Source organism: Cyrtonyx montezumae, unplaced genomic scaffold (assembly GCF_038088225.1).
Source record: "Cyrtonyx montezumae isolate F1298 unplaced genomic scaffold, pur_monq_1.0 scaffold_36, whole genome shotgun sequence".
Classification (NCBI taxonomy): Eukaryota; Metazoa; Chordata; class Aves; order Galliformes; family Odontophoridae; genus Cyrtonyx; species Cyrtonyx montezumae.
In genome coordinates, this window is record NW_027072041.1 from 8,281,022 (window position 1) to 8,305,762 (window position 24,741).

General features: G+C 39.9%; 2 protein-coding genes across 3 annotated transcripts in view; both read right to left on the reverse strand.

The window, feature by feature from the left end:
- Window positions 1-1,895, reverse strand: part of UBQLN1 (ubiquilin 1) — a 32,779-nt gene extending 30,884 nt beyond the window's left edge. The window contains exon 1 of one of the 2 annotated variants that reach the window (XM_065745574.1): window positions 1,590-1,895. In XM_065745574.1, coding sequence (XP_065601646.1) covers window positions 1,590-1,748 — 159 coding nt within the window. In that variant the 5' untranslated portion in view covers window positions 1,749-1,895. The remainder of the gene's footprint in view (window positions 1-1,589) is intronic. The other variant, XM_065745573.1, reaches the window with a different exon arrangement.
- Window positions 1,823-22,462, reverse strand: GKAP1 (G kinase anchoring protein 1). The gene is given in 10 exon segments (XM_065745482.1): window positions 1,823-2,090; window positions 10,355-10,452; window positions 11,334-11,398; window positions 13,680-13,743; window positions 15,052-15,153; window positions 16,433-16,455; window positions 17,877-18,000; window positions 18,639-18,679; window positions 18,682-18,740; window positions 22,245-22,462. Coding segments are annotated over 10 exon segments (1,062 nt in total).
- Between the last annotated feature and the right edge of the window lie 2,279 nt (window positions 22,463-24,741).

Here is a 24,741-nt window from a genome sequence, read left to right on the forward strand (position 1 = left end):
CTTACAATCAGGGCTTTTACTTCGTCTCTAGTATTCTCCTTTGATAATCACACAGTGTCTTCTGGTTCATCCACAAGGAATGATATCAAGCTTTGCATTTTGACAGCAATGGAGATACCTGGCAATAAATTCAGAGCCTCCAGCAATTAATTCTAAGTCCTCAGGAAACTGACGTTCTGTTCAGAGAAGGTTGTTATTCCTGGGTAAGTAGGACATCTGAAGCCTGAAAGCAGAACCTCATCCAGAAGCTCACAGGCTCTGAGGAGGTATACTGTACCTTGCTAGGGTTGGCAATACAGATGCCATAACTAATTTGATGTGCTAATGTGAAGCTTAAGTAAATAGCCATGGTTTCTGTAAATAAGTTCTCGACTAAATATGGGGCCTGGCCCACACAACCTTTTGCCTGTGCAACACTTCCCAGTGGAACCTCACAACTACCTCACTCACAAGAAACAAGTACCTAAAAACTACCACTCACAAGAAACCCATATTAACTGAGCACACATGGGGCATGACATTTGAATAAATATACCAATTCTAGGAATAGACAGGCACTTCATGGAAATTGTATGTGTACTTACACGTTGAAATGCATGAGATCTGTGTGCTTTACATCCTGGGTGTGCATGCTAGGAGGATCAATCCACCGTGTAACCCAGTGCTGCAATAAAGTAATGGCAGCTTTCTAACCTGTCAGTGAGGCTGTCAAGTTTTAATCCTGGATTTCTGTGCCAGCGTTGCTCATGTATGCACCCACGTTTTGGTTTGCAGTTACCAGTCACACACAAGAGGGGAAGGAAAAAAAAGTCGAACTGAGTCACCTCATCCAATGGTACCTCAGAGAACATTTCAGACAAGTCTTAGAGAAAGGAAATAAGCTGTAAATCCCCTCCAGGCAACTGCACCTTCTAGAGTATTTTAGCAAAGCAGTATGCACCTCCTTCACAAGCAGGCGGCTGACTTTACAGGATCTACCTTAGGCTTTGACTGTAGTTCCTGTATGACTGGTAGCCCTGTAATTCAAGCAAAAGTCCTCATCAATACCGGCACAGATTGCCTCCAGGAAGAACACCAGCATTACAGGAAATTGTGTCAACGATTCAGCAAATGTAACTACTTCTTTCAATCAAAGGGGGGGGGGGGGGGGGGGGGGGGAGGGGGAAAGGGCACAGACTTTCATAAGAGTGTGAAAAAAGGACCCCAGCACATCAGTTATCAAGCAATATCACCGTGCAGCGCCCTGTATCTATAACGAGCACACTAAAGCGAAGCTTGCAGCGCCCACTTTACGGTCTACCAATCAAAAAAAAGAAAAAAAAGACAACTTCCCTAAAATTCAGACGTCCGCCGCGGCGTTCTCGGCTTGTTTGGCTTTTTTTGTTTTTTTGTTTTTTTAATGCTTTTAAGGGACGTTTTATCAAGATTACGAGCGACCCGGCGGCAAGCAAGCAGCCTCCTCCCGCTGCCACCTGAGTCAGCCCGGCCAGGCAACGCGGCAGGAGCCGACCTGGGCCTTGTGTGGAGCCGGCACACGGCCGAGCAGAGCCCGGCCCGGCACGGCCCGGCCCCGCGTAGCCGGCCCTCACCTGCCGGATGCTGCTGGTCTCGGCGACGGAGAACTCCTCTTTCTCTTTTGGAGTCTTCACCGTGACTTTGATGATCCGCGGCTCGTCGGCAGCTGAGCCCTGGGCAGGGGACTCCGGGGGGCTGCGGCGCCCCGCGGGGCTGTCTGCGCTGTCTGACATGGCGAGCAGAGCCGGGCCAGCGCCCAACGCGCGGCAGCTCCGGACAAGCACAGGCGCGTCACGCAGCTCCCGCCTCAGCCCGCCGGTCCGTGCCCGCTCCCGCAGCGCCGGGCGTACATCCCCCGGCCTGGCCGCGGCGCGCTCTGATGACGCAGCGCTTCGGGGAAGTTACTAGAAAGGGGCGCTGCCTGCCCGGGCGGGGGCTGGACGGGGCGCTCTCCTTGTGCGCATGCGCAACCTGAGTGCAGGCGCAGTGGTAGCAAGCGCTTTCCCCCCTCCCTCTCCGCCAGACAGGATGGGCTTGTGGCCCGGGTCTGGCTGTCTGTTTCTCGTTGGGCGCTGCTTTAAAGGGCGATAAATATCGAACGTTTAGTGGTCTACAAGTAGAATTCCTGTGGCACCACTCCGTAGCTGGGAGGCACTTTATCCTCAAGCTTGAGCCGAATCAACTTAATTAATCACTAATTAAATCTGCTGTCACCAAGCCAGGGTCTAGTTAGCAATATTCCTAAATTCAAGATTCCTATTTCTCCTTTAGCACAAAACGTGAACTTGGCTTTCTGTTCCAAGCCGAGCACCTGCTGCTGCTTATCCTCCAGTAACAATTCAGTTCCCTGAAGGATGCTCCTCAGCAGCAGAGCTGCCTCCTTGTTCCACTGTCTGGATCATCTCTGTAGGACCTCCACATACAGCACGGTGGTTAGTAACGCAACCAAGCTGCCTCCAACTCTCTAAAATGAAATTCATTCCGAATCTGTCAAGAAGTTTTAAAACAGATACAGCAACAGCTGGCAGAAGGCTGTTCCAAGTTTTGACCAAGCTAGAGAATTAGTTCGTTAAGGAAAAAAAAAATGCTTTTAGGCATATTTAACCACTGGGTCTTTCCTTTGTCACATTGATTCCTTTCCCATGTTAGTTGTGACTCTACACAGCCTTGACTTGTGGTGCGATAGAGCGCTTCGACAGAGTGGTGGCCACAATGAAGTAATGCTTTGCTCAATCAAGCAGTGATTTCAAGCAGAAATCAACCAGATCAAAGTGCAAGGTGATGTTCCTCACCCAAGGCTGCTCTTAGTCTACAAGTACAATTGCTCATGCTAACTGTATGGCTGCTTGAGTACAGTTTGTACCAAAAAAGCACAACTGCTATCCACGTTAGGCTAGCAGAGATTTACAGTTTGGATTATTGGGCATCTGTGGTATTCAATGAGAGTACCTAACAAGGAATACTACATATTCATGCAAAATAAGAACTTGAATTTATCAAAAGTTATTAATTAAGCAGTGTTGGGAAATGGCTGCAGGAGCAGGGAAGTCACGGTGATATGTACGAGCACAGTTTGCACTGCAGCACAGACTATATGCTCATGGAAAAGTATTAGATGTTGATAGGAGGTCATGATGCTCCTGGGCCAAGTGACAAACAACTCAAAGTGGACATGAACTGCTTCAGCTGAGCAACCCAAGTTGTCAAGACGTCTGTGGGAAACTTCTGTGATGATGTTGTTCAGCCTGCTTTCAGTGAAGAAGGCTTCACAGGACTGCTGATAATTGTAACTATAGGTATTTTTAGAGTAAGCTGTCCTTGGTAGTCTATTCTGTTTCGCTTGCAGGTGTTCCCTTTGTGCTCTGTGTTATGCCCTGGCCATGCTGATACGGTGCTCAAAGGAAACTACACTGTGTGAACCTTGAGAAAGGTAAAAGCAGAAGATGGTCTGTGGCGAGTGGGAGAGGAAAAGTGCACTTTGAAACAGGGGACGCCCTGCCAGCACTGCCTTTCACACCCGCCGCCGATGCATTCCTGTTTGGGTTTTTTAGGATTAGGGTGATATCAAGAGTTACCTCCCTCAGGATGGTTTCTCACTGCTGTTAATTGTTGGGAACTGCTTAAAGTTGTCTTTCTCTGAGGCTCTCAGCCAATGATTATGTGCTATTCTCTGTACGGCCCTGTCTTAAACACTGTAAGAATAAGGCTGTCCAGGTAATAAACTGAAGCCTGATCATTCATGTATTGAGTCCTGTCGTGCTCCCCGCCCGAGAGCAATCCACTCGGACCCTGATATCTGCAGCAAAGCAGGCAATTAAGAGGTACTTTGAGCAGAAAACTATTTTCTGCATCTTAATTCCAGTACAGATAACAGAGACAAAGATTCGGTTACCTGTATGAATGTGTGCTCACAGTAAGACGATTCAGAATGCGACTTATAATAACACATGGGAAAAAGTAAAAATAATACGGCAAACAATTTTATGGGAGTTCTTATTCCACGTTAGGATACTGGATCATGAGTATATTATGAGAATGTCTTGAGATATAAGCTGAAGGACAGGAGGCTTGCATAAATGCTCAAGAACAAAATGGGGAGGTCCCAAAACATGTTGTCAAGTAAAGATAAGAAAGTAGAATAGAAGTCCTGTTTTTGAAGATAAAATGGCAGGACAGACACCTCAGCTCAATGTGAAATCAGTGGGAACCAGTTCAAGCTATCCCCGCCTTAAAGGTTGGAAATTTACAGCGAAAATGGCTCTTAGCTTTAATCCCATGACCACCAGACATGTCAATCATTTCTTGGAATTTCTGTTCATGCCCTTGGAATGTAATGAGTATGTATGTGCTCTGCCTTTTTAATACGTAGTCAGTCTCTCTCTTTGGTGTACATTTGGTGAGTGATGTTCATGCACCCAGCACTGTAAATAAAGGAAATACCTGCTTGACGTAACTCATTGGCATTTCAAGTTACTCTGTGTTGGGTTTTCTCAGCTTCAATGCTATTTTCTTAAACAATATCCTTTCATTTCTTTCCACTTGCTTTTTTCTTTACCACTTTCTTCTATCTGTACTTTTTTCCCCCCACTTATTTCCAAACACTTGTGCAGTTTTTCCTTCATTAATTTCTGCTCCAATTGCAGGATTCATCTGAAGTGGCTTAAACAGAAAAAGAGTTCACCATGACAAGACACTATTTTGAATCAAAATAAAATACCAATTCAAGTGAAGCTGAAACAAACCAACAGTATCAGTAGACAGCCTTAGGTAAACTCAGTTTTATGTTCAATCTGAAGTCAGCAGCACAGTTTTAAATTTAGGCAAGGTCTCACTCAGGTGGTTTAGCTACTGTACAGCTTACATGCAAGATCTCCAATGTTTTGCTATAAAATAGACATTATATTCCTTGTATTCCTGACTATTAAAACCAAGACAACACATTTTTGATAACCAGGTTTTAATGTACAGGAGAGGTGAAAAAAACCAGTGTGGATGAACCGGGAACTTTTGTTGAGACTCTGAGAGAAAAAGAGAGTCTATGTCCTCTGGAAGATGGGACAGGCTACCTGGGGAGACTACAGAGAACTGGCCAAGATTTGCAGGCAAGAAGTTAGAAATGCAAAAGCCCAGCTCGAACTTAGACTGGCTACTGCTGTAAAGGAGAACAGGAAATCCTTTTACAAATACATTAACAGTAAGAGAAGAACTAAGGAGAATTTCTCTCCTTTACTTGATGAGGCAGGGAATGTAACCACAGAGGATAAAGAAAATGCTGAGGTTCTCAATGCCTTCTTCACATCTGTCTTTAATAGACAGAGCAGTTGTCCATAGGGTACTTGCCCTGACCTGGAAGTCTGGGATGGAGCGCATCATACACCCCCTGTGATCCAAGCAGAGACGGTCAGAGACCTGCTCCTCCATCTGAACTGCCACAAGTCCATGGGACCAGATGGTATCCACCCAAGGGTGCTGAGGGAGCTGGCAGAGGTGATTGCCAAGCCGCTTTCTACCATCTATCAGCATTCCTGGTTATCTGGAGAGGTCCCACAAGATTGGAGGCTTGCCAATGTGACTCCCATCTACAAGAAGGGCCGTAAGGAAGACCCGGGGAACTACAGGCCTGTCAGCCTGACCTCGGTATCAGGGAAAGTTATGGAGCAGATGATCTTGAGGGAAATCACACGACACGTGCATGGCAATAAAGGGGTCAGACCCAGCCAGCACGGGTTCACCAGGGGCAGGTCGTGCTTGTCCAACCTCATCTCCTTCTATGACTGGGTGACCAGACAGGTAGATGAGGGAAAGGCTGTTGATGTAGTCTACCTGGACTTCAGCAAGGCCTTTGACACGGTCTCCCACAGTATTCTCCTGAGGAAACTGGCAGCCCATGGTGTGGACAGGTTCACTCTTCTCTGGGTGGAGAACTGGCTGGAGGGCCGTGCCCAGAGGGTAGTGGTCAATGGAGTTAAGTCCAGCTGGCATCCTGTTATGAGTGGTGTCCCCCAAGGGTCAGCTTTGGGGCCCGTCTTGTTTAATATCTTTACTGATGACCTAGATGTGGGAATTGAGTGTACCCTCAGTAAGTTTGCAGATGACACCAAGTTGGGAGGATGTGTCAAACTGCCTGAGGGTAGGGAGGCCCTTCAGAGGGATTTGGATAGGCTGAACAGCTGGGCTGAGCTCAATGGGATGAGGTTCAATAAGGCCAAGTGCCGGGTCCTGCACTTTGGCCACAATAACCCCATGCAATGCTATAGGCTTGGGGCAGAATAGCTTGAAGAATGTAGAGAGGAAAAGGACCTGGGGGTGTTGGTTGATGCTCAGCTTAACATGAGCCGGCAGTGTGCCCAGGTGGCCAAGAAGGCCAACAGCATCCTGGCCTGTATTAGAAATAGTGTAGCCAGCAGGAGCAGGGAGGTGATCATCCCCCTGTACTCAGCTCTTGAGTACTGTGTTCAGTTTTGGGCCCCTCACTACAAGAAGGACATTGAGGCCCTGGGGCGTGTTCAGAGAAGGGCAACAAAACTGGTGAGGGGTCTGGAGCTGGGATTGTTTAGTCTGGAGAAGAGGAGGCTCAGAGGAGACCTTATTGCACTCTACCACTTCCTGAAGGGGGGTTGTGGTGAGGAGGGGGTGGGCCTCTTCTCCCTGATAAATAATGACAGGACAAGAGGGAATGGCCACAAGTTGCGCCGGGGAAGATTCAGATTAGACCTGAGGAAGCATTTCTTTTCTGAAAGAGTGGTCAGGCACTGGAATGGCCTGCCTAGGGAGGTGGTTGAGGCACCATCCCTAGCGCTGTTCAAAAAGCGTTTAGATGAGGTGCTGAGGGATTTGATTTAGTGGTTTAGTGGGTAGAGATGGTGTTAGGAGGATGGTTGGACTAGATGATCTTGTAGGTCCTTTCCAACCTAATGTACCTATGAACCTATGAAAAAGTACAGAACTCCAGTTTTGTAGGATCTTAAAAAAAAAACACTATAAATGTATCAGGTTTTCCATTGAGGTTTGCCAGAACAAAGGTTAGAACTGTTTGTTCAGATTTATTTAGAGGGATTAAATTGAGAAACAAACAAACAAACAAACAAACAAAAAACACTGCATTATACACTGTTCCTGAGTAAACAATAATGATCTTCTACTGACCGCTGTGCTTATTGCCTTATATATTGCCTTTAATTTAGGTTTATATTGCCTTTAATAGAGGAAAACACAGGCATAATGAATTGTTACAGCTGAATCAGAGAGCAACATCTTGTCAGCTCATCAGCAATTCCAAAAAATAAAATGCTTGTGTCTCACTGTGGGATTTCTCTTTACTTTATGGAAGGCATTAGAGACCTTTATAAAAGGAGCATTGATAGAAATAAAACCCAAAGCTTCTCAACTGTGACCACCAGTAAGTACACCTGCCTTAAAAGTAGTCTAGAACCAATGCAGTGTAAATGTTTGAAGAATATGAGCCTTTTTATCACCTCACCTTTCCTTATATTCTGATTAAGTGAAGCTATCTAACTCAAAAATTCTACAGAAGCAAGAATTCAAACACAGACATGCAAGAGTAATATGTACTGAATGGTGAAAAACTAATGTCATTACAAGTTTGAGCTTTACTAGGATGCTAGTTTTCTCACTTTAGCAGAAAGTACAACAAATCAAATTTTCAGAATATTAATTAAAGTAACATTAGTTAATTTCTCTTCAAAAACCTCATATTTGAGCAGTTGTACAACAAATACAAATGTTTCTGCAAAACCCTGAAGAAAGATTTACTTTTCTTTTTTTGCATTGAATCTGGTGGCAAAGAAGATATTATGAGTGCTTTTCCTCTCTTTTCTTACTCTGTAAGAGAGTAAAAACAAACATAGTTAATATAGTAGACATGACACTTTCTATCAGCAGTTATTTTTAATTAAAGTAACATCAATTAGTAAGGGAAAAAAGGTAGCTTTGTTAAACCATACAAATATTATGAGACATGAACCCATCTGAATACCAGATGCTGATAAATCAATGAAAATAGTTGAGATACTGAAATGATAAATAATTGACATCACAGAACAGGTTAGGTGGAAGGGACCTAGTTCAAGCCCACCTGCTGTGGGGCTAAGGCCCCACCTAGCCTGCCCTTGAATGGCTCCAGGCAAGGGGGCATCTGGAAGTTTTCTTGGTAGCCTGTGACACAGCCTTACCACCCTTTGAGAAAAGTATTTCCACTTAAATCTAACTTCAATCTCCCCTCTCTTAAAGTGTCCCCCTTGTCTTATTATCTGCACATATAAAAGTTGTTCTCCAAATGTTAAAAAAAATGACAGACTGGCATAGCACTAACATCAGCTGGATTCTTCAGCTCTTTTGCAGGCATACTGTCTGTTTCTATAGAGTTTTGTATGTAAGTCAAGTCTGTGCAAGTGAACCATAACTTATGCTTTCTCTCCTTTGGTAGCTCATCTTTTTTCCAAACTCTGCCACTAGGCACACATCCCTTTTAACATCTGGTGATTTAAAAAAAAAATCACATTTATTTTTTCATTATTATTATTTTTTCTAATTTTTAACCCACACATTTTTGGTTTATTATTTTTTGAAATGTGTCCTCCTGATTCAGAATGGTTTTCAAGTAAGAAAGTGAGTCTAGTGTTATCAAAATACAATATCACAAAAATAAGAAGTGTCATCCTGGTCTCCTTGCGAGGATTACAGTGGAGAATAAGGAAAGTAGAAACAATCCCTGCATGGCAGATAAGACTATTTTCTTTAAAGAAGCAAATTAAGAAGAAAAAGAGGGGGAAAAAGATGGGGGGGAATAAAGTCATGATGGATAAAGAAAAATACAGCAAGATGTGTGAAGGTTAAATAATATTATAATGGGGGTGAGCTGAAATAAAGAGTGGGTGATGATTTTGGAATAATAACGAAGTACATAATGAAGACCACATATTTTAGCAAAGTCTCTGTTGTTACCCTGTTAATCCAGCTTATTATAAGTAATAAAAAAAATTCTTAACTGAAAATTGTCTGATTACAAAGAAGTATTCAACACAGGTAAAATACAATAGTTGTAAGAACAGCAATGTGAATAAATTGGACTGTAACAAATTTACTTTATTTTCAATCAGCAGTACACACACTCAGATTCACCATAAAGCTGAACTACCTTGTATGGGAACTGCTGAATCACAGGCTGAACCACTGATTGGTCACCTGAGGTGAACACTGAGTCAGCCACAGGGGCACAGGTGAAGGTGATATACCTGTGTGATTGGAAGGGGTGGAGCCTGGCTCCACCTCTCCAAAACCCCATTTAAGGGCTGACCACCACCAGGGAAGGATCTCTTCTTGGAGTTCTCTCCTACATGGAGTTCACAGTGAGCCTTTATCATCCTAAAGGTGAGCCATCTTCTTTGCATTGCTATTTGTGTACCATCTATATAGACCTACTTAAATATATCATCTTCTATACTGTTTGAGTACCATCCTTGGGGATTGTTTACCTTACACTACTGTATTTGGCACCAGTGCAAAACAGCTGTAAGAAGGAACTTGCTTAGTTATGATAAAGTGACAGGAGAGGGAAAAGTCAACAGAAAGAGGCAGGATTTCCTACAAACAAACGTAACCCCAAACAATTTGAGTTGAGTAGTCAAGCTGCTGAAGTCTACAGGACCATCATGGGAGGTTCTATCATATAATAAATGCAGTCTCTCCTTGTAACCTCTGCGAAATATCATAGCTAAAGAAAAATACAAGTTGTACCAAGCCATGCCCATATATGCACCTCAGTCTCGTGGGATCAAATATTTGCTGTTTTCAGAAGTGCCAGAATGTTAAGCATCACACCACTTACATAGCAGTTCACAGAAATTCACTAAACATCATTTGCTTAAGTTGACAAGTTAAACATGCATAGTCAGCAAGGCACTAATCCTAACGTTCAGTTTCAACATAACTTGTTACGAATTTCCTACAAACATTTGGCTAGGGGTGTAATACAGAAATGAGGAAAGAATGTGGTGAAAAAGAAAAGACACATTTATGAAGTCCATAGGGCATGCAAGGATGGAATATGAAGAGAACATCTTGCTTTTGCTATTTACTAGCATAGTTCATAGTTTTAAAGTACAGAATTCAGTACAAATTACAAATAAAAAACAGAATTCTACTTGCCAAAACTTGCTTTGTTCTGCTACTATGTCCTTCTCCCTGGCACAGCCCCCAGTTGCAGCTTGAACTACTAATTATAATTTGAATCACAAAAGTCAGAACTAACAGGTTAGTTCAGAGTAAATTACTTCAACACAGTCTCCGTTACATTACCAAAACAAAGTTACTAACATACTTAACACTATGCAAAATAACCTGATATTTTGTTAATTCTGCCTGCAGTTGCTTTTCTCTGGTCCTTGCTTGCTCCAATTCAACATGAAGTGTAGTCACCTAAAAACATACAGAACACTTAACTTATAAAGCATGCTTTACACGTTTAAGTCAATATAATTAAGTCAGTGTGGTCCTCCATGGCTTGGGTGAATCAGTAGCACATGCTGGATTTGCGGGAAAAAGCAATTAAATGTGTGTGTAATTGCACATGAATTAGAAGTACAAGCAAAATATTCTTTAACAACCATTATTTCCCATGCAACATTTACTAGTTAGCCTTTATGTTATATGAAAGCCATAAAGTCAGAAACTCTTCTGACTTTTGGACTTCGCTTTCATTTCTTCCACAGAACACTTAACTGATGCATATTACACAGTAGAGATAAGATTAATTCATCCTTAAAAATCAGTACCACGTTATATAGTAAGTTTACACAGAGTAAAAACCTAGAATAGTAGCTGCAAACCAAAACTAAGCATAAACATTTTGTGTGCTCTTCACTATGATGGCTTGCCAACAGTCACGTTTGCAAATAATCTTTAGCTCACTTTTGTTCAGAGAGCAGCATTTTCCAAACTAGAGACTAAAGAAAGCAAAATAATATAATAATAAATCCAACAGCACCAACAAAAAAAAATCCACTAAAACAACTAACAGGAAAAAAATCATCTTCTGAAACACCTTTCAGAATTTCCCATCTCTGTTTACAAAAGGATGGTATTCCTAAAGTACTGTGAATTCAAAATCCTTTTAAGCATGCTGATGTCTGCCATCCTAACAGAAAAAAGATTTAAGTGAGTATCTGACACATACTGGGTTGGGCTAATGAAACGCAAGATCTTTTGGTTAAAGTATTGGTTTCAGTTTTCTCCCATGATTGCCTTAAAAAGCATTTGTTAAATGATAAATAAATAAATAAATAAATATTCTCACTTACCTGTAAGATCAATTCATTCATTATAGTTTGTAATTCTTCCACCTCTTTGAATATTTCTTCTTTCACTACAGAGAGAAAGAGACAGCATGATAATTTTTCTATATTTGCAGGTCTTCATCTGTAACAGAACTGTGATATTACTTTATTGTGATTAATTCTGCCTTTGCTGAAGGAAGGGCAGATGCCTATCAAAAGTAACTGTTATTAAAGCCATTAGTAGCAGCTTGGGAAGTTCTGAACATAAACTTCAGCTACTGCTTATCGATACATAACCATGTAAGCAGCATGGATTTTTAGAGAAATCCACTGTGAAAGATGTCCATCAGAAAACTGAGTATTGGCCATAGAATACAATTTTGGGATTGTAAACCTCACATGAGCTCGGTCACAGCCACAGAAGTTCACACTGGTATTAAGAATCTACTGAAGTATGGATCTGTTAAAACTAGTTAGTGCCTATGAAGTATCCATGGATAAGTTAAAATTCTCAGTATGAAGAAAACAAGTTTTTATCAGGGCTCAATTTTGCTATGGACTGTCTATCCCAATGGAAAATAGAATAGCTTCAGCTGATGCAAGATCAGATCTGGTAAAACCACAAGATTGCTTTCTTTTATTACACATTAATATTCCATGTATGTAGGGAAGTGAAATTCCAAAGGTTTTCTCTACTCTCACATGAAAACATTTCATCTTCACTCAGAGACTGACCTAAAGTAATGACCAGTTAAAATTTGTGCTGCTCAATCATCTTATTAATGCTTCAACAGGCTTAGATTACTTATAAGCACGCTTTACGTTAAATATATATATGTATTTCTGAGTTAAAAATATCTAAATCAGTTACAGCACATTCAAGAGCCAAATTAAGAAATTGAAAAGCAAAAGCAACTTTGTGAGAAAATTAGTATTGTGGGCCAACCAAATCTTCATGGAAGATTAGGGATATTAAAGGATAACTATGCTCAATTAGTATAAATTTACTGGAATATTTATGTACATAGATTTAAGCAATGTAATTCATTTCAAAGATTGAAACAATATATACATACATATATGCTTAAATCAGGGAACTACAAACAGAGTTACGACAGAAAAGAATTATCAGAGTTTCATATGTGATACACTGGTTTAGTTGTCCCTATTGAATGTACGGCAAAAGACTTGTGTCCAACAGCTTAAAGCACAGTTTGCATATATATAATAAAACATTTACCGTCATCTGATATACTTTTGTGAGATCAGTCCAGAACTGATCAAGTCACTGGCAAAACACTGTTTAACTGAAAGTGCCACATTCTTAAACCATGGGCTGAGCTCAATGGGATGAGGTTCAATAAGGCCAAGTGCCGGGTCCTGCACTTTGGCCATAATAACCCCATGCAATGCTATAGGCTTGGGGCAGAATGGCTTGAAGAATGTAGAGAGGAAAAGGACCTGGGGGTGTTGGTTGATGCTGGCTCAACATGAGCCGGCAGTGTGCCCAGGTGGCCAAGAAGGCCAACAGCATCCTGGCCTGTATTAGAAATAGTGTAGCCAGCAGGAGCAGGGAAGTGATCATCCCCCTGTACTCAGCTCTGGTACGGCCGCACCTCGAGTACTGTGTTCAGTTTTGGGCCCCTCACTACAAGAAGGACATTGAGGCCCTGGAGCGTGTTCAGAGAAGGGCAACAAAACTGGTGAGGGGTCTGGAGCACAAGTCTTATGAGGAGCGGCTGAGGGAGCTGGGATTGTTTAGTCTGGAGAAGAGGAGGCTCAGAGGAGACCTTATTGCACTCTACCACTTCCTGAAGGGGGGTTGTGGTGAGGAGGGGGTGGGCCTCTTCTCCCTGATAAATAATGACAGGACGAGGGGGAATGGCCAGAAGTTGCGCCAGGGAAGATTTAGATTAGACCTGAGGAAACATTTTTTCTCTGAAAGAGTGGTCAGGCACTGGAATGGCCTGCCTAGGGAGGTGGTTGAGGCACCATCCCTAGCGCTGTTCAAGAAGCGTTTAGATGAGGTGCTAAGGGATTTGATTTAGTAGTTGGGTAGGGATGGTGTTAGGAGGATGGTTGGACTAGATGATCTTGTAGGTCCTTTCCAACCTTATGAACTTATGAACTTATAACTAGGCAGCTTAAATTTCACAGAAAAGTATCAGAATGCAACCAGTTATTTGATGATATAACATCGGATATATAGTATTGTGTAGTTCAGTTGTGGTATTTCACTGGAATTCCTGCAAAACAATAGCCTTCTAGTTTTTTATAGCTGTCACTGTGACCACTTATTTTTAAAAATTATTTGTAAGTTGCTTCTAGGTTTTCAGAAGGAGCTCTCAAATATCCTGGTGAATCTCTTACTTTTGCCTTCCTGCAGCGTCTTCAGAGGTTGTGCATTTTTTGCTTTTACTTGTTTATATTTCATCTGTATGAAGAAAATAAATATTATCCCGTACACACTATAGCAAGGTGTTCTTTAAATAAGCATGACTAAAACTTTTTAGAGTTGAAAATTATGACTGCTGCATCTGATCTCTGATTTAATTAAGCCACAGACAAAGTAATATGATAGGAAAAATGGATTCACAGCAAAGTCAAGAAATTAAGGCAAGCACAAATTCTAATGAAAGTTAAAATAATAAAGCTATGCCACTGGAAACTGCAGTTTAAATCTGCCTAAAATTACATAGGCCCGTTGCTTCAGAAGCTATAGGGCTTCTCCAATGAAAAGTACACATGTATCACATAATTACAAAACTTTCTGAATAATATAAATAGTTTGTCATATTACTTGGTTAGTAGGATAAGATCTCACTGTTCTACAGATGATTTTATAATTTACAGTTCTTAGTTACAGTTTCCTTATTAACTCTTTCCACCTCAGGAATTCCTTCACCCTCCCCCCCCTTTTTTTTATTTATGATTTTGACAACTACACTTTATTGTTCAGACAGTCTTTTCCTTAACTGATTACCATTGTCACTTGTAGCCATATAACTCAATGGTAAACTTACTTTTTCTGTCACAAAGCCTCTTCACTATGAAGTTCTATATCCTTCTTTTCTTCAAAAAAGAATCTACAACTTCTCACTCAATATCACATCAGATCTCAATAAACAATCTTACTTCCAAAAATAGTTGCTTACCTTCCAGACCAACTGCAAACCTGAAAAAAAGCTATTGGTCTAGGTAGAGGGATGTCCACTTACTTAATGTCACGGAACCATGCACATATGCAGAAGCCTCCTTTGAAGCATCAGAGCACTTTCAAAATTAACCTGCTCTGTCTACCTTAACCAATAAATACAAGTGATAATAATTTAAAAGTAATTCCACACTGCTTTATTTTGTTACAGTAACTGTTATTCAGGGATGTTTTGCCCTTTTTTCTCTAGACACTACCCAGACAGTGCTTAAAACCTGAAAACATGGGAGCAACTAGAGCTTTAAAAGTGTCCCCTTAAACCTGGCAAAATAGTCACTCTTTCAATGTTCTCTTTTAGCACTTCAAGTAGTGGACTAAATCTCTGATCACGAAAAAAAAAAAAAGTGAGATGAATTTTGTCTGGATGGACTACTTCACACGGTGGTAGAGGAATCATTTTGCTTTGTAAAGATAATCTAAGGCCAAGCTAAACTATTTCTGCAGATTATCACACACTTGAAGTATGTATTAAGATGTAACTGAAGTTGGATTTTGTTTACTATTCTGACGTTATTAAAAGCTACATACCTTCATCTGAATTATTATATTTTTAAGTTGCTGAATTTCTGTGTCTTTCTTTTCAAGTTCAAGTTGTAGTTGTTCTGTTTTTTCATCTTTCATGCCACTCTCCTGTAAACAAGGAAGCATCATTTGTTAATAATGGAGCAATTTGAATTTGATTGCTGTGAAAGGCAACTTATTTCTTCTTACTGTAAACTATCATCATTGATGGAAATTACATAAGCATATCTGCACAAATGCCAGAAGGATGAATAAGTAATGCAGAAATAGATATTGGCATGTTCTGTGGGGCAAGTTCTTGGATCACACGCGATTTAAATATCTCTTTGGATAGATAAAAGTATTAAAAGCTTGTGTTGCAGGTTTTTAATATTTGTTTTTTTTGTCTCAGTTAGTTGGTTTTTTAATTGTTGCTTATTTTAAGATTATCATGCTTTGATTAGTGTTTTCTTTCACTTAGGGGCTCTCGCCTAATTCTTAAGCACTTTCTCACTTCAGAGTGATTCCCTTTTTACATGCCTGGTCCTGCTCATGAGATTTGCAGTTATCTATTCATTGCAGTCAGTGAGCTGCACTATTCTTTTTTCTCTTTCAAGTATTCTGTGAACATCATCTTCCAGCTTACGGGAAAATCCTCCATTGTTCATTGAAGTCTGAGAATAGGTTCTAGTTAAAAATAAGTGTTGTAACAGATTTCCCTTTATACGGATTAATATTGAGATAAAAACAACATGCTTTAAAAATTGCTTAAGTAATGGAAGCTGAGACAGCATGCTGATTTATTTATTTAAATCTCATAGATCCTGAGAATACTCTGACTTCCACAACTTGATGGAATATGACATTATGAATGATACTAATTGAAGAGTTTGGAAATTAGAAGTCAACATTTAACTGATTCTGAAATTTGACAAAAGCATTAAATTAGAATTTTACACTTTCCACTATGCTCTCACTGATTTGTTTTCATGTAACTGTTAACTATTCTCCCTGCTATGTTCTGTTTTTATGTTTGTGCTCTGAGTCACAACATAAAAGCACGGTAGCAATTTCTTATCTGATTGGTTGTTGTTTTTCTTTGTTTTGGTTTTGTACAACAGACCTTATTTTTTGAACATGCTTTTACATTTTCAAGTTGCATCAAAGTGTAAGACTATCAGAAAACTAAATAAGCAAGCACTAGATCTAAAACAAAGCCAATACTGTGTTGTCAAGTGCTGTAAGTGCAGACATACATCTCTGTTAAATACACATCTGTAAAATTTTTCTAAATGCAAATAAGTCAGTTTGGGAATATATAGCAGTCTGGCAATACAGAGAGCCCAAATAATTACCTCCTAAACAAAATAAGTATTCTAACTACTTTAATAAAAAAATTCAGACTTACCTCATGTTTTTTAGCAGCATTATCTGAAAAGAATAGAAAGAAAAAATGACAATGGTAAGTCTCTCAAATCTTATACTGTTTGCCATTAAAACAAGCTATTTTGAAAGTAACAGAGGAGCTCTTTAATGTTAACCCACCTCTATAAGCCTCATCAAAAAAGAAAAAAACATTTCAGAGAGTGGAACATCTCCCTTACAAGGAAAGGCTGAGGGAGCTGAGCCTCTTTAGCTTGGAGGAGACTGAGGGGTGACCTCATTGGTCTTTACAAATATGTAAAGGGTGAGTGTGAGGAAGATGGAGCCACACTCTTCTCAGTGACATCCAATGACAGGACAAGGGGCAATGGGTGCAAGCTGGAACATAGGAGGTTTCACATAAGTACTAGAAATAACTTCATGGGGAGGGTAACAGAGCACTGGAGCATGCGGCCCAGAGAGGTTGTGGGGTCTTCTCTGGAAACATTAAAAACCCACCTGGATGCATTGCTGTGTGACCTAATCTAGGTGTTCCTGCTCTGGTAGGGGGATTGGACTAGATGATCTTTCAGGGTCCCTGCCAATCCCTGACATTCTTTGATTAGAAGCAAAGACTATATTTTGGCTGATCTCTATGTTTGCATTCCTATTCTTCCTTACTACTAAAATCAAAAGCAGCCTCCTGTATACCTTTGCTTCAGTTAAAGTGGAGGACAGTGTTGTTAGTACACAAACTTACTATTTGTTTGCTTTCATAGTGTGTTTCTCACTGTATATCTGAATGCCTTTCATTCGCTTGAGTTAAGATATTAACACTGTGCTATCAGTCTCTTTCCTACATTCAGATTCTCTGAAAATATTGTAATTTAGATAAAAATATACTTAGACAGAGCACCTTAGAAAATAAATTACTTTCCTCCTTTTCCAGACTCCACCTTAATTTCTTCACTAAAATTCACAATCTCTGCTCTATAGACACAGAAGAATTTTAAACATGTAAAAATGAGCATATGCAAATACTTCCAGTATTTACTCATTTTAATGAAAGACAGTGTTGAAGAAAGGCAAATAGTGACTTGCTATTAGCCAAGTCTGAAAAACTCAGTTGCCTGAGCAAACTCAGTACAGCCCACACAAATCAAGCAAAGAACAAAAACAAAACGAAAACAGCAACACAGATTTATAAAGAAAGAATGTGGAATCTACCTTCCGCTCCAGGGATATGTGAAATCTGGTTTTCTGTAACCTCCTCTTTTTTTTTTTTCCCTGATGATCTAACTTGTACATAATTACATAGTGAATGTTTAACTTTTAGTCTTAGTAGTAGACATTAGCTCCAACTTGTTTAGAATTTGTTCTAACACTGTATTAATGAACAAAGACAGAAGGGCGTTTTGCTTTTAGCATACACACTATCAAAATTCCAAGTAGAACAGCTCATACAGTATGATAAGGAATACCTATATTACTGTCTGACTGAAAATCTTCCAGGGACACAGTGAGAGGTTTGTCTTTTCCTTGCTGGTTCATTCTTTTTTCTCTCTTATCCGCAGTCTTTGACTGAGGTGAAGTACCTTCAGTGTTTTCATGATCCTAGAAGAATAAAGTCCTACTGATATAATTTTCTTCAATACTCTTTTTCCTTTTTTTCCTGAAGCATTATAAAGGAGAAATATGGTAATGATATACTAAAGGAAATTTTAGCCTGAGCAACAATTTGCAGGCTTCATTTTGGTTTAAAGACTCTAAGGCACATATGAGCAATTGAACAACAATTCTGCTTTCTGAAGTAGAGCACTGCTCTTCATTTCACTTCAGAAAAAAAATCTAGTTGAAAATATAATGTAGTCAAATGCAAAAAGGCAGAATGCTAAATATACAGTGTTAAGTTAGCACTTCCTTCTAAAAAAAAAAGCAAACAGAAAAACAGCTCCACTGTGTCTTTATTTTCAAAATATGCTTACTCATTTAGGAGAAGTAAGAGCTATTAGTGCACAGCAGTGCTCTATCAGTTGACTTGATCTCCTGTTAAAATCAGACTTGCTGTTAAGTGCTATCCACTTAAATTTGAATACCACTTCCCCCCACATCTGCACTAATATTTTCTAGCAAACTATCACTATCCCAGATGTACATAAGAAAAGAACACTTTTAAGAGTGATATACTTTACTTTCAAAGCTCAATTTTCCATTTTTTTATGTTTTTAAATAAGGATGAGCCCTATGAATACCTTTTTGTGCTCTTCATATTCCAGTTTGCTTAGCAGTAATGCTTTTCAAGATCAGCTTCAAACATTTTGGATGTCAGATAAGGAAAAGAATTAAGACTGTGACTAGTTTGTCAACAACAAAAAAAGCCACTAAGACCATATTAAAATTTCTGTTCCGATGCATAGATTGGCAGAGTCAACAAAAAGCTTCACTGATGTGGTAAATAGCATTATCAACAATAACTTGTTCTGCAAAACTGCATAGTGGATGTACACATACAGCAAATAATACAAATATCTAAAGAATATAGTTTCCACCTTGAAGACTTTTTTATATTAGATTTCTTTAAAATCTTTTTTGGATTTAGTCTTGACAGGAAACTCAGATGTTGTTAAGGGATGAAAAGTGTCATCATAAAAGAAAGTCTGTGTTCTTTCATTGCACAGAAAGGAGTAAGCACCTTCTATTATTTTTGTTGTTTGAAACATAGTACAGATAAGGTAATTTTCTCCTTGAAGATGGATGTTTAACTCATTTAAATGAGAGGTGAAATCCACCAAAAACTTCTAGTGGAGAGCCAATTTTAAAATTCACATTCTAGCTCAATTTATCGTTTTGATTCCATAAGGGACTTCATTTCACTTTGCAAATTGTAAAGTCTTTTTTAGCATTCTTTCCTGATTTAAACACCTTCTTTTGGTAAAATAAATGATGTCTGCACCATCAGTATCCATAGTTTTAAGGAACTCCTAGAACTGGTGATGATTCAATCCCTTGAACTTTATGAAATTCACAGCTTTGATGACAGTTTGCTTGACATCCATTTTTAAAACTTTTGCACATAAATTTTCTCAGTGCTTGATGCAATGATATTTAATCCAGCGTGAGCTTCTGGTTTTACTTGCATCATCTTCTATTAATTTTATAAGTACCTCTTTTTTACCTACCACTACTGGGGCACCATCACCAGATGGTACCAGATACGCTGAAAGCTGACACAATCTGCTTGCAAATTAAGCACAATGTCTTGTACCCCTTGTGAGAACAGCTTAAATGGGTGGGAGGGAGTACTGGGCAAGTAAACCAGAGTCAGAGGAGTGAAGAAGTAGCCTGGCTGGGAGGAGCCTAGAGGTATGGTTTTCTCAAGATTGCTACAGTGAAGGAATCACCTCACCCTGGTCTCCCATCTTCTGCACTGCTCATAGCCTCACCAAAGGGACCGAGTGCTGCATACAGGAAGGAGAATGGAAAACAAAAATTGCGAAGGAGATGTTTTGTAGAGGCAGAGTGAGGTTTCGTCTGGTTTCTTTGTGAGGTTTCTTTCAGAGTAAGGTATTTTGTTTGTTTAAAATGAGCTTGTTTTCTTTTAGTTCCAGGATCAGTAATTATAAGCTTGTTAACTGACAATGAACAGACTAACATCCCTCCAAAATTTCAGCTGCTTTAGCCACAAGAATTGCTGACCATGGTAGTTATTTGCTGTTACACTGAAAAGATCCATAGGAGCACAAAAATAGACAGAGAGAATGGGGATGGGAAAAGGGACTACCAAAAACAGAACAGGTGACATGAAAAAAAAAAACCAAGTAAGCTCGCAAGGAATATGAGCTTGGCTTTCGTCACTTAATGTGTTTAAGTACTAATTTAGCATGTGAGATCCTAAATTATCAATATTTCATACTACCACAGTGTTGTTACAAATATTAAACAACTGTATAGTGGGATCTCTAGTACAAAAATAATTCTATTAATTTACCTAGTAGTCATTCAGTTCAAGACAGCCTGAGTGAAGCTGACTGTGCATAGAACTAAGGTCACTACTTTCAAAGCTGAGCTGCACCATAGACCTGTCCTTTCTCGAAGCCAGTCGTCAGCGCTAAAGCCTTCCAAGGACATTCAGCCTTGTCTCTATACACGGCCCACTGTTCCTAAATAGACAGCTATAGGCCCACTAACTTTGCTTATCACTTAAGCCTATCCAAAGTCCAGAAACCACATTCCTTTTCTCACATACTTGAGGGGCACATTTGATAACCAGTGTCTGAGTTGAGACAAATCTAATTTTTGCCTTTGTCAAGACATCTAGAAATGGAAAGTGTCAATAGTATGATTATTTGAAGAATAAACATACTAAAAGGAACTCTTCACAGAGTAGATGCTTTTTGAAGAAGAGCATCCCTTTCCATAGTATCTCTGTGGAAGCAGGGAGCCATGGTTTTTCAGTTGAATACCACATTCATCTCAGCATATCATTCAAATTTTGCCTCTTCATCAGTGTTGTATTATCGGACAGAATAAATACTGAAGTGAGAGACTAGCAGTTCATGCCTTCTGAATATGAAGAGTTTGAATCCATACCTCCTCACTCTGATAAACACACAAACTGCAATTTGAACCTACTTGTCAATTATTGTCTTCAATACAGAGATTTTTACCAACTCTGATGATACATTCAGTGCAATTTTACAAAAAATACACTCAGAATGTATACACTCAGGTATACTCAGAATGCAGCTAGAGCATTAACTCTTTAACTCTTAATACACTACATGATGTTATGATGTGGAATACCAATACCAAAAAATCATAAAACGGTGACATCTTGACAGTTTTATTCCTGAGGGTCTTTCTGCATTGTAGTGTGCAGTTCTTGTTCATGCTGAGAGAGACAACCTTTGTGGGATGATTTCCAAGAAATTTTTTTTTAAAGTTTTCTGAGCTGAAAAACAAAGTTCCTTTTCACATTAATCATAGTGTTAATAAGAAAGAGCCTTAACAGACTAATAAAGGCACTGAGACACATGCCAACAGACTTGCATGTGCTTTATTCTATAGCCTGGGCTACGTTTTTGTTTGGTTAAACACACTACATACCACAGTAGAGAATTTTTCTTAGTAGTAGTAGGATCACCAGTCACGTCACATAAAATAAATACATATTGCCAGGTGAAAATACTTTGAATAGATTTATGTCATGCTGTAGTGTTTGTGTTGGTTGAGATCTTACTGTGTGCTCACACCTGAACCAAATTGAATACAATACCAATGAAAACATGGTATACAGTCTTGGTATCAATCAGCAGAGGGACTAGAGGTTCTGCTTGGAAAAACAATTGGGTAGGCAGTCATTAAATTTTTTAAACAATCTGAAGTTGGTCCTATTTAAGAATCTGTCATTAAAAATTACCTTTAATTGGTGTACCACATGAATACAACAGTGCCATCTTAATTATTTACAAAATTAAAAAGTTTGATAGTGAAAATCTGGCCATTTTGGAACTTGAAGACATTTGCTGCTAAAAGCATAGACATCAACAGATATACTGTTTCCTTCTATTACACACAAAGCTGGCACAAAAACAATCTATCATTGATTTACAGTCAGGAACTTCCTTATCCTGCTCTACTGTTTTAGCTACATTTCTGTTTAATCAGACAAGGTATACACCAACCTGTATGAAGAACTACTTTGAAAAAGAAAAAATGCAATTTGATTTCGTAGAATTTCTTTCAGAGAAAGAGAGCAAAACAGGGATTTCACAGGGGCAGAAAAAAAGAAGAAAAAAAAAAGAAAGTTATTTATTAGATAATAACCCTATCCACTGCTGAAAGTGCAACCCTCTTACCTCACTGGCCTCAATTCGCTGCTGTTCTTTCTTTCTTCTCCTTTTCTCTCTCCTTTTCTCTCTTCTTTTCTGATTTGTAGAAGATCTACCCTCTGATGCTTGAGATTTGCCAGCAGCTTGGCCACTTTTGCCTTTTTCAGGCTCTGACTCAGTATCACTTTCCAGGTGCAGTAAGGCAAAATGAGTTGCAGTGGTAGGAATTGAACTGGATACAGCATGTGCCATTGCTATGTCTGAAATTCTACTCGGCTGGCTTCTCTCAGTGAAGAGTTTCCTCGGAAAAAAAGCACAGAAATAAATGTGAAAACATTGTTGATAGAACAAGTGAAAACTTGTTTCTGTTCGCAGAAGTTTTAGCTCAGAAAGCACAGCGTTGAAATTAAAAGTACTTGGTATTTTAACTACATTGTAGTATCTTATGTCTGAAGAACTACTCTAAAAATAAAAAGTAAAACTATAAAAGAGATATTTTAAGCTAGTGCATTTGTTCCTGAGAGACGGCATTTAGTGAGGAAAAAAACTGAAAGTGGTAGGCTCTAAAGAAACTGGCCTTCATGTTCTATGGGGGAAATAACACAAATAGAATGGATCTGTTTCAAATTCTGCCCCCACAGCCTGTGACACCCCCCACCCCCACCCCCCCCGCCCCGGACAAACATGATTTAAGGAAGTTGGTATTCTGTGTAGGGAGGCTCCAGTTTGGGATAAGCTGCCTTATTTCTTCTTTTACAAGTTCAGTTTTGTTTGCAAGTCACTGGAAATTCAATAAGCAGTTTTCCCTGCAGGAAGGTGAGCCCAACATTTTGGCCATTAATTACCCCACCTGTTTTTACAGCAAAACACAGGGTGTGCTGAGGAGATGCAGAACTAAAATACATATGCCTGCAGTTGCCCTTTGTGCCCATATCCCCATGACATTTCAAAATCCAAATCATTTATCTAGTAAAAAAATTTACATCTCTGATATAGGAATATTTGACAAATTGCAGTGTTTCCCTGCAGGGTTTGGAAAACTAGTGGAGTATTGAAAGTGGAATATTCACTGGCAATGACAAATTACACAGAAAAAACAGACAATAGATATGCTGATGTACTATGATAGAGGTTTAGTAAAACATACACTTTTTGCGTATGTTGTTCAGAAGCAATCTTTGTAGTTTGACAAGTTGAACGTCTGCTTAGTTGGTCTACATGTTCTTTTGTAATAGTTTAGAAGCAACTCACTTGAGAACCTACAGAATACTCAACAGGCTCTTTCTGTGATTTAACTCCAGACTTTCTCAAGTACAAACTTCTACAGTAACTCCAAATGTGCTCAGATATACCGACAGGCAACAACAACAGCACAGCAAAAAACATTACTTAGAAGAATTACTTACTTAAAAGGAATGTGAAATTTCACTTTTAAGAGATGAAGCAGCCAACATGTAAACTAATACTGCCCTGTTCAATTTCATACAAGAAGTAACAAGCAGCATTTCTGACTGTCATGGTTTTATGATTTTTGGCATTGGTATTCCACACCATAACATCATGTAGTGCATTTGGAGTTGAAATTGCAACGCTATAGGCTTGGGGCAGAATGGCTTGAGGAATGTAGAGAGGAAAAGGACCTGGAGGTGTTGGTTGATGCTTGGCTTAACATGAGCCGGCAGTGTGCCCAGGTGGCCAAGAAGGCCAACAGCATCCTGGCCTGTATTAGAAATAGTGTAGCCAGCAGGAGCAGGGAGGTGATCATCCCCCTGTACTCAGCTCTGGTGCGGCCGCACCTCGAGTACTGTGTTCAGTTTTGGGCCCCTCACTACAAGAAGGACATTGAGGCCCTGGAGCGTGTTCAGAGAAGGGCAACAAAACTGGTGAGGGGTCTGGAGCACAAGTCTTATGAGGAGCGGCTGAGGGAGCTGGGATTGTTTAGTCTGGAGAAGAGGAGGCTCAGAGGAGACCTTATTGCACTCTACCACTTCCTGAAGGGGGGTTGTGGTGAGGAGGGGGTGGGCCTCTTCTCCTTGATAAATAATGACAGGACGAGAGGGAATGGCCACAAGTTGCGCCGGGGAAGATTTAGATTAGACCTGAGGAAACATTTTTTTTCTGAAAGAGTGGTCAGGCACTGGAATGGCCTGCCTAGGGAGGTGGTTGAGGCACCATCCCTAGTGCTGTTCAGGAAACGTTTAGATGAGGTGCTAAGGGATTTGATTTAGTAGTTGGGTAGGGATGGTGTTAGGAGGATGGTTGGACTAGATGATCTTGTAGGTCCTTTCCAACCTTATGAACCTATGAACCTACAAAGAGTTAATGCTCCAGCTCTGAGGATCATCGACAGTTCCAGGTGTACATGTCTCAGAAAAGAACTCCATTCCCCAGAGGACTTTGCAGTGCTTTGCATTTTTACGTGTTTACGCTCAGAGGGAACGAAAAAAACTGTCTGCGGTCACGGGACACTCTCTTTCCTTTAGGATCGACTCAAGAGTGGGTGCTGTATGGGAACTGCTGAATC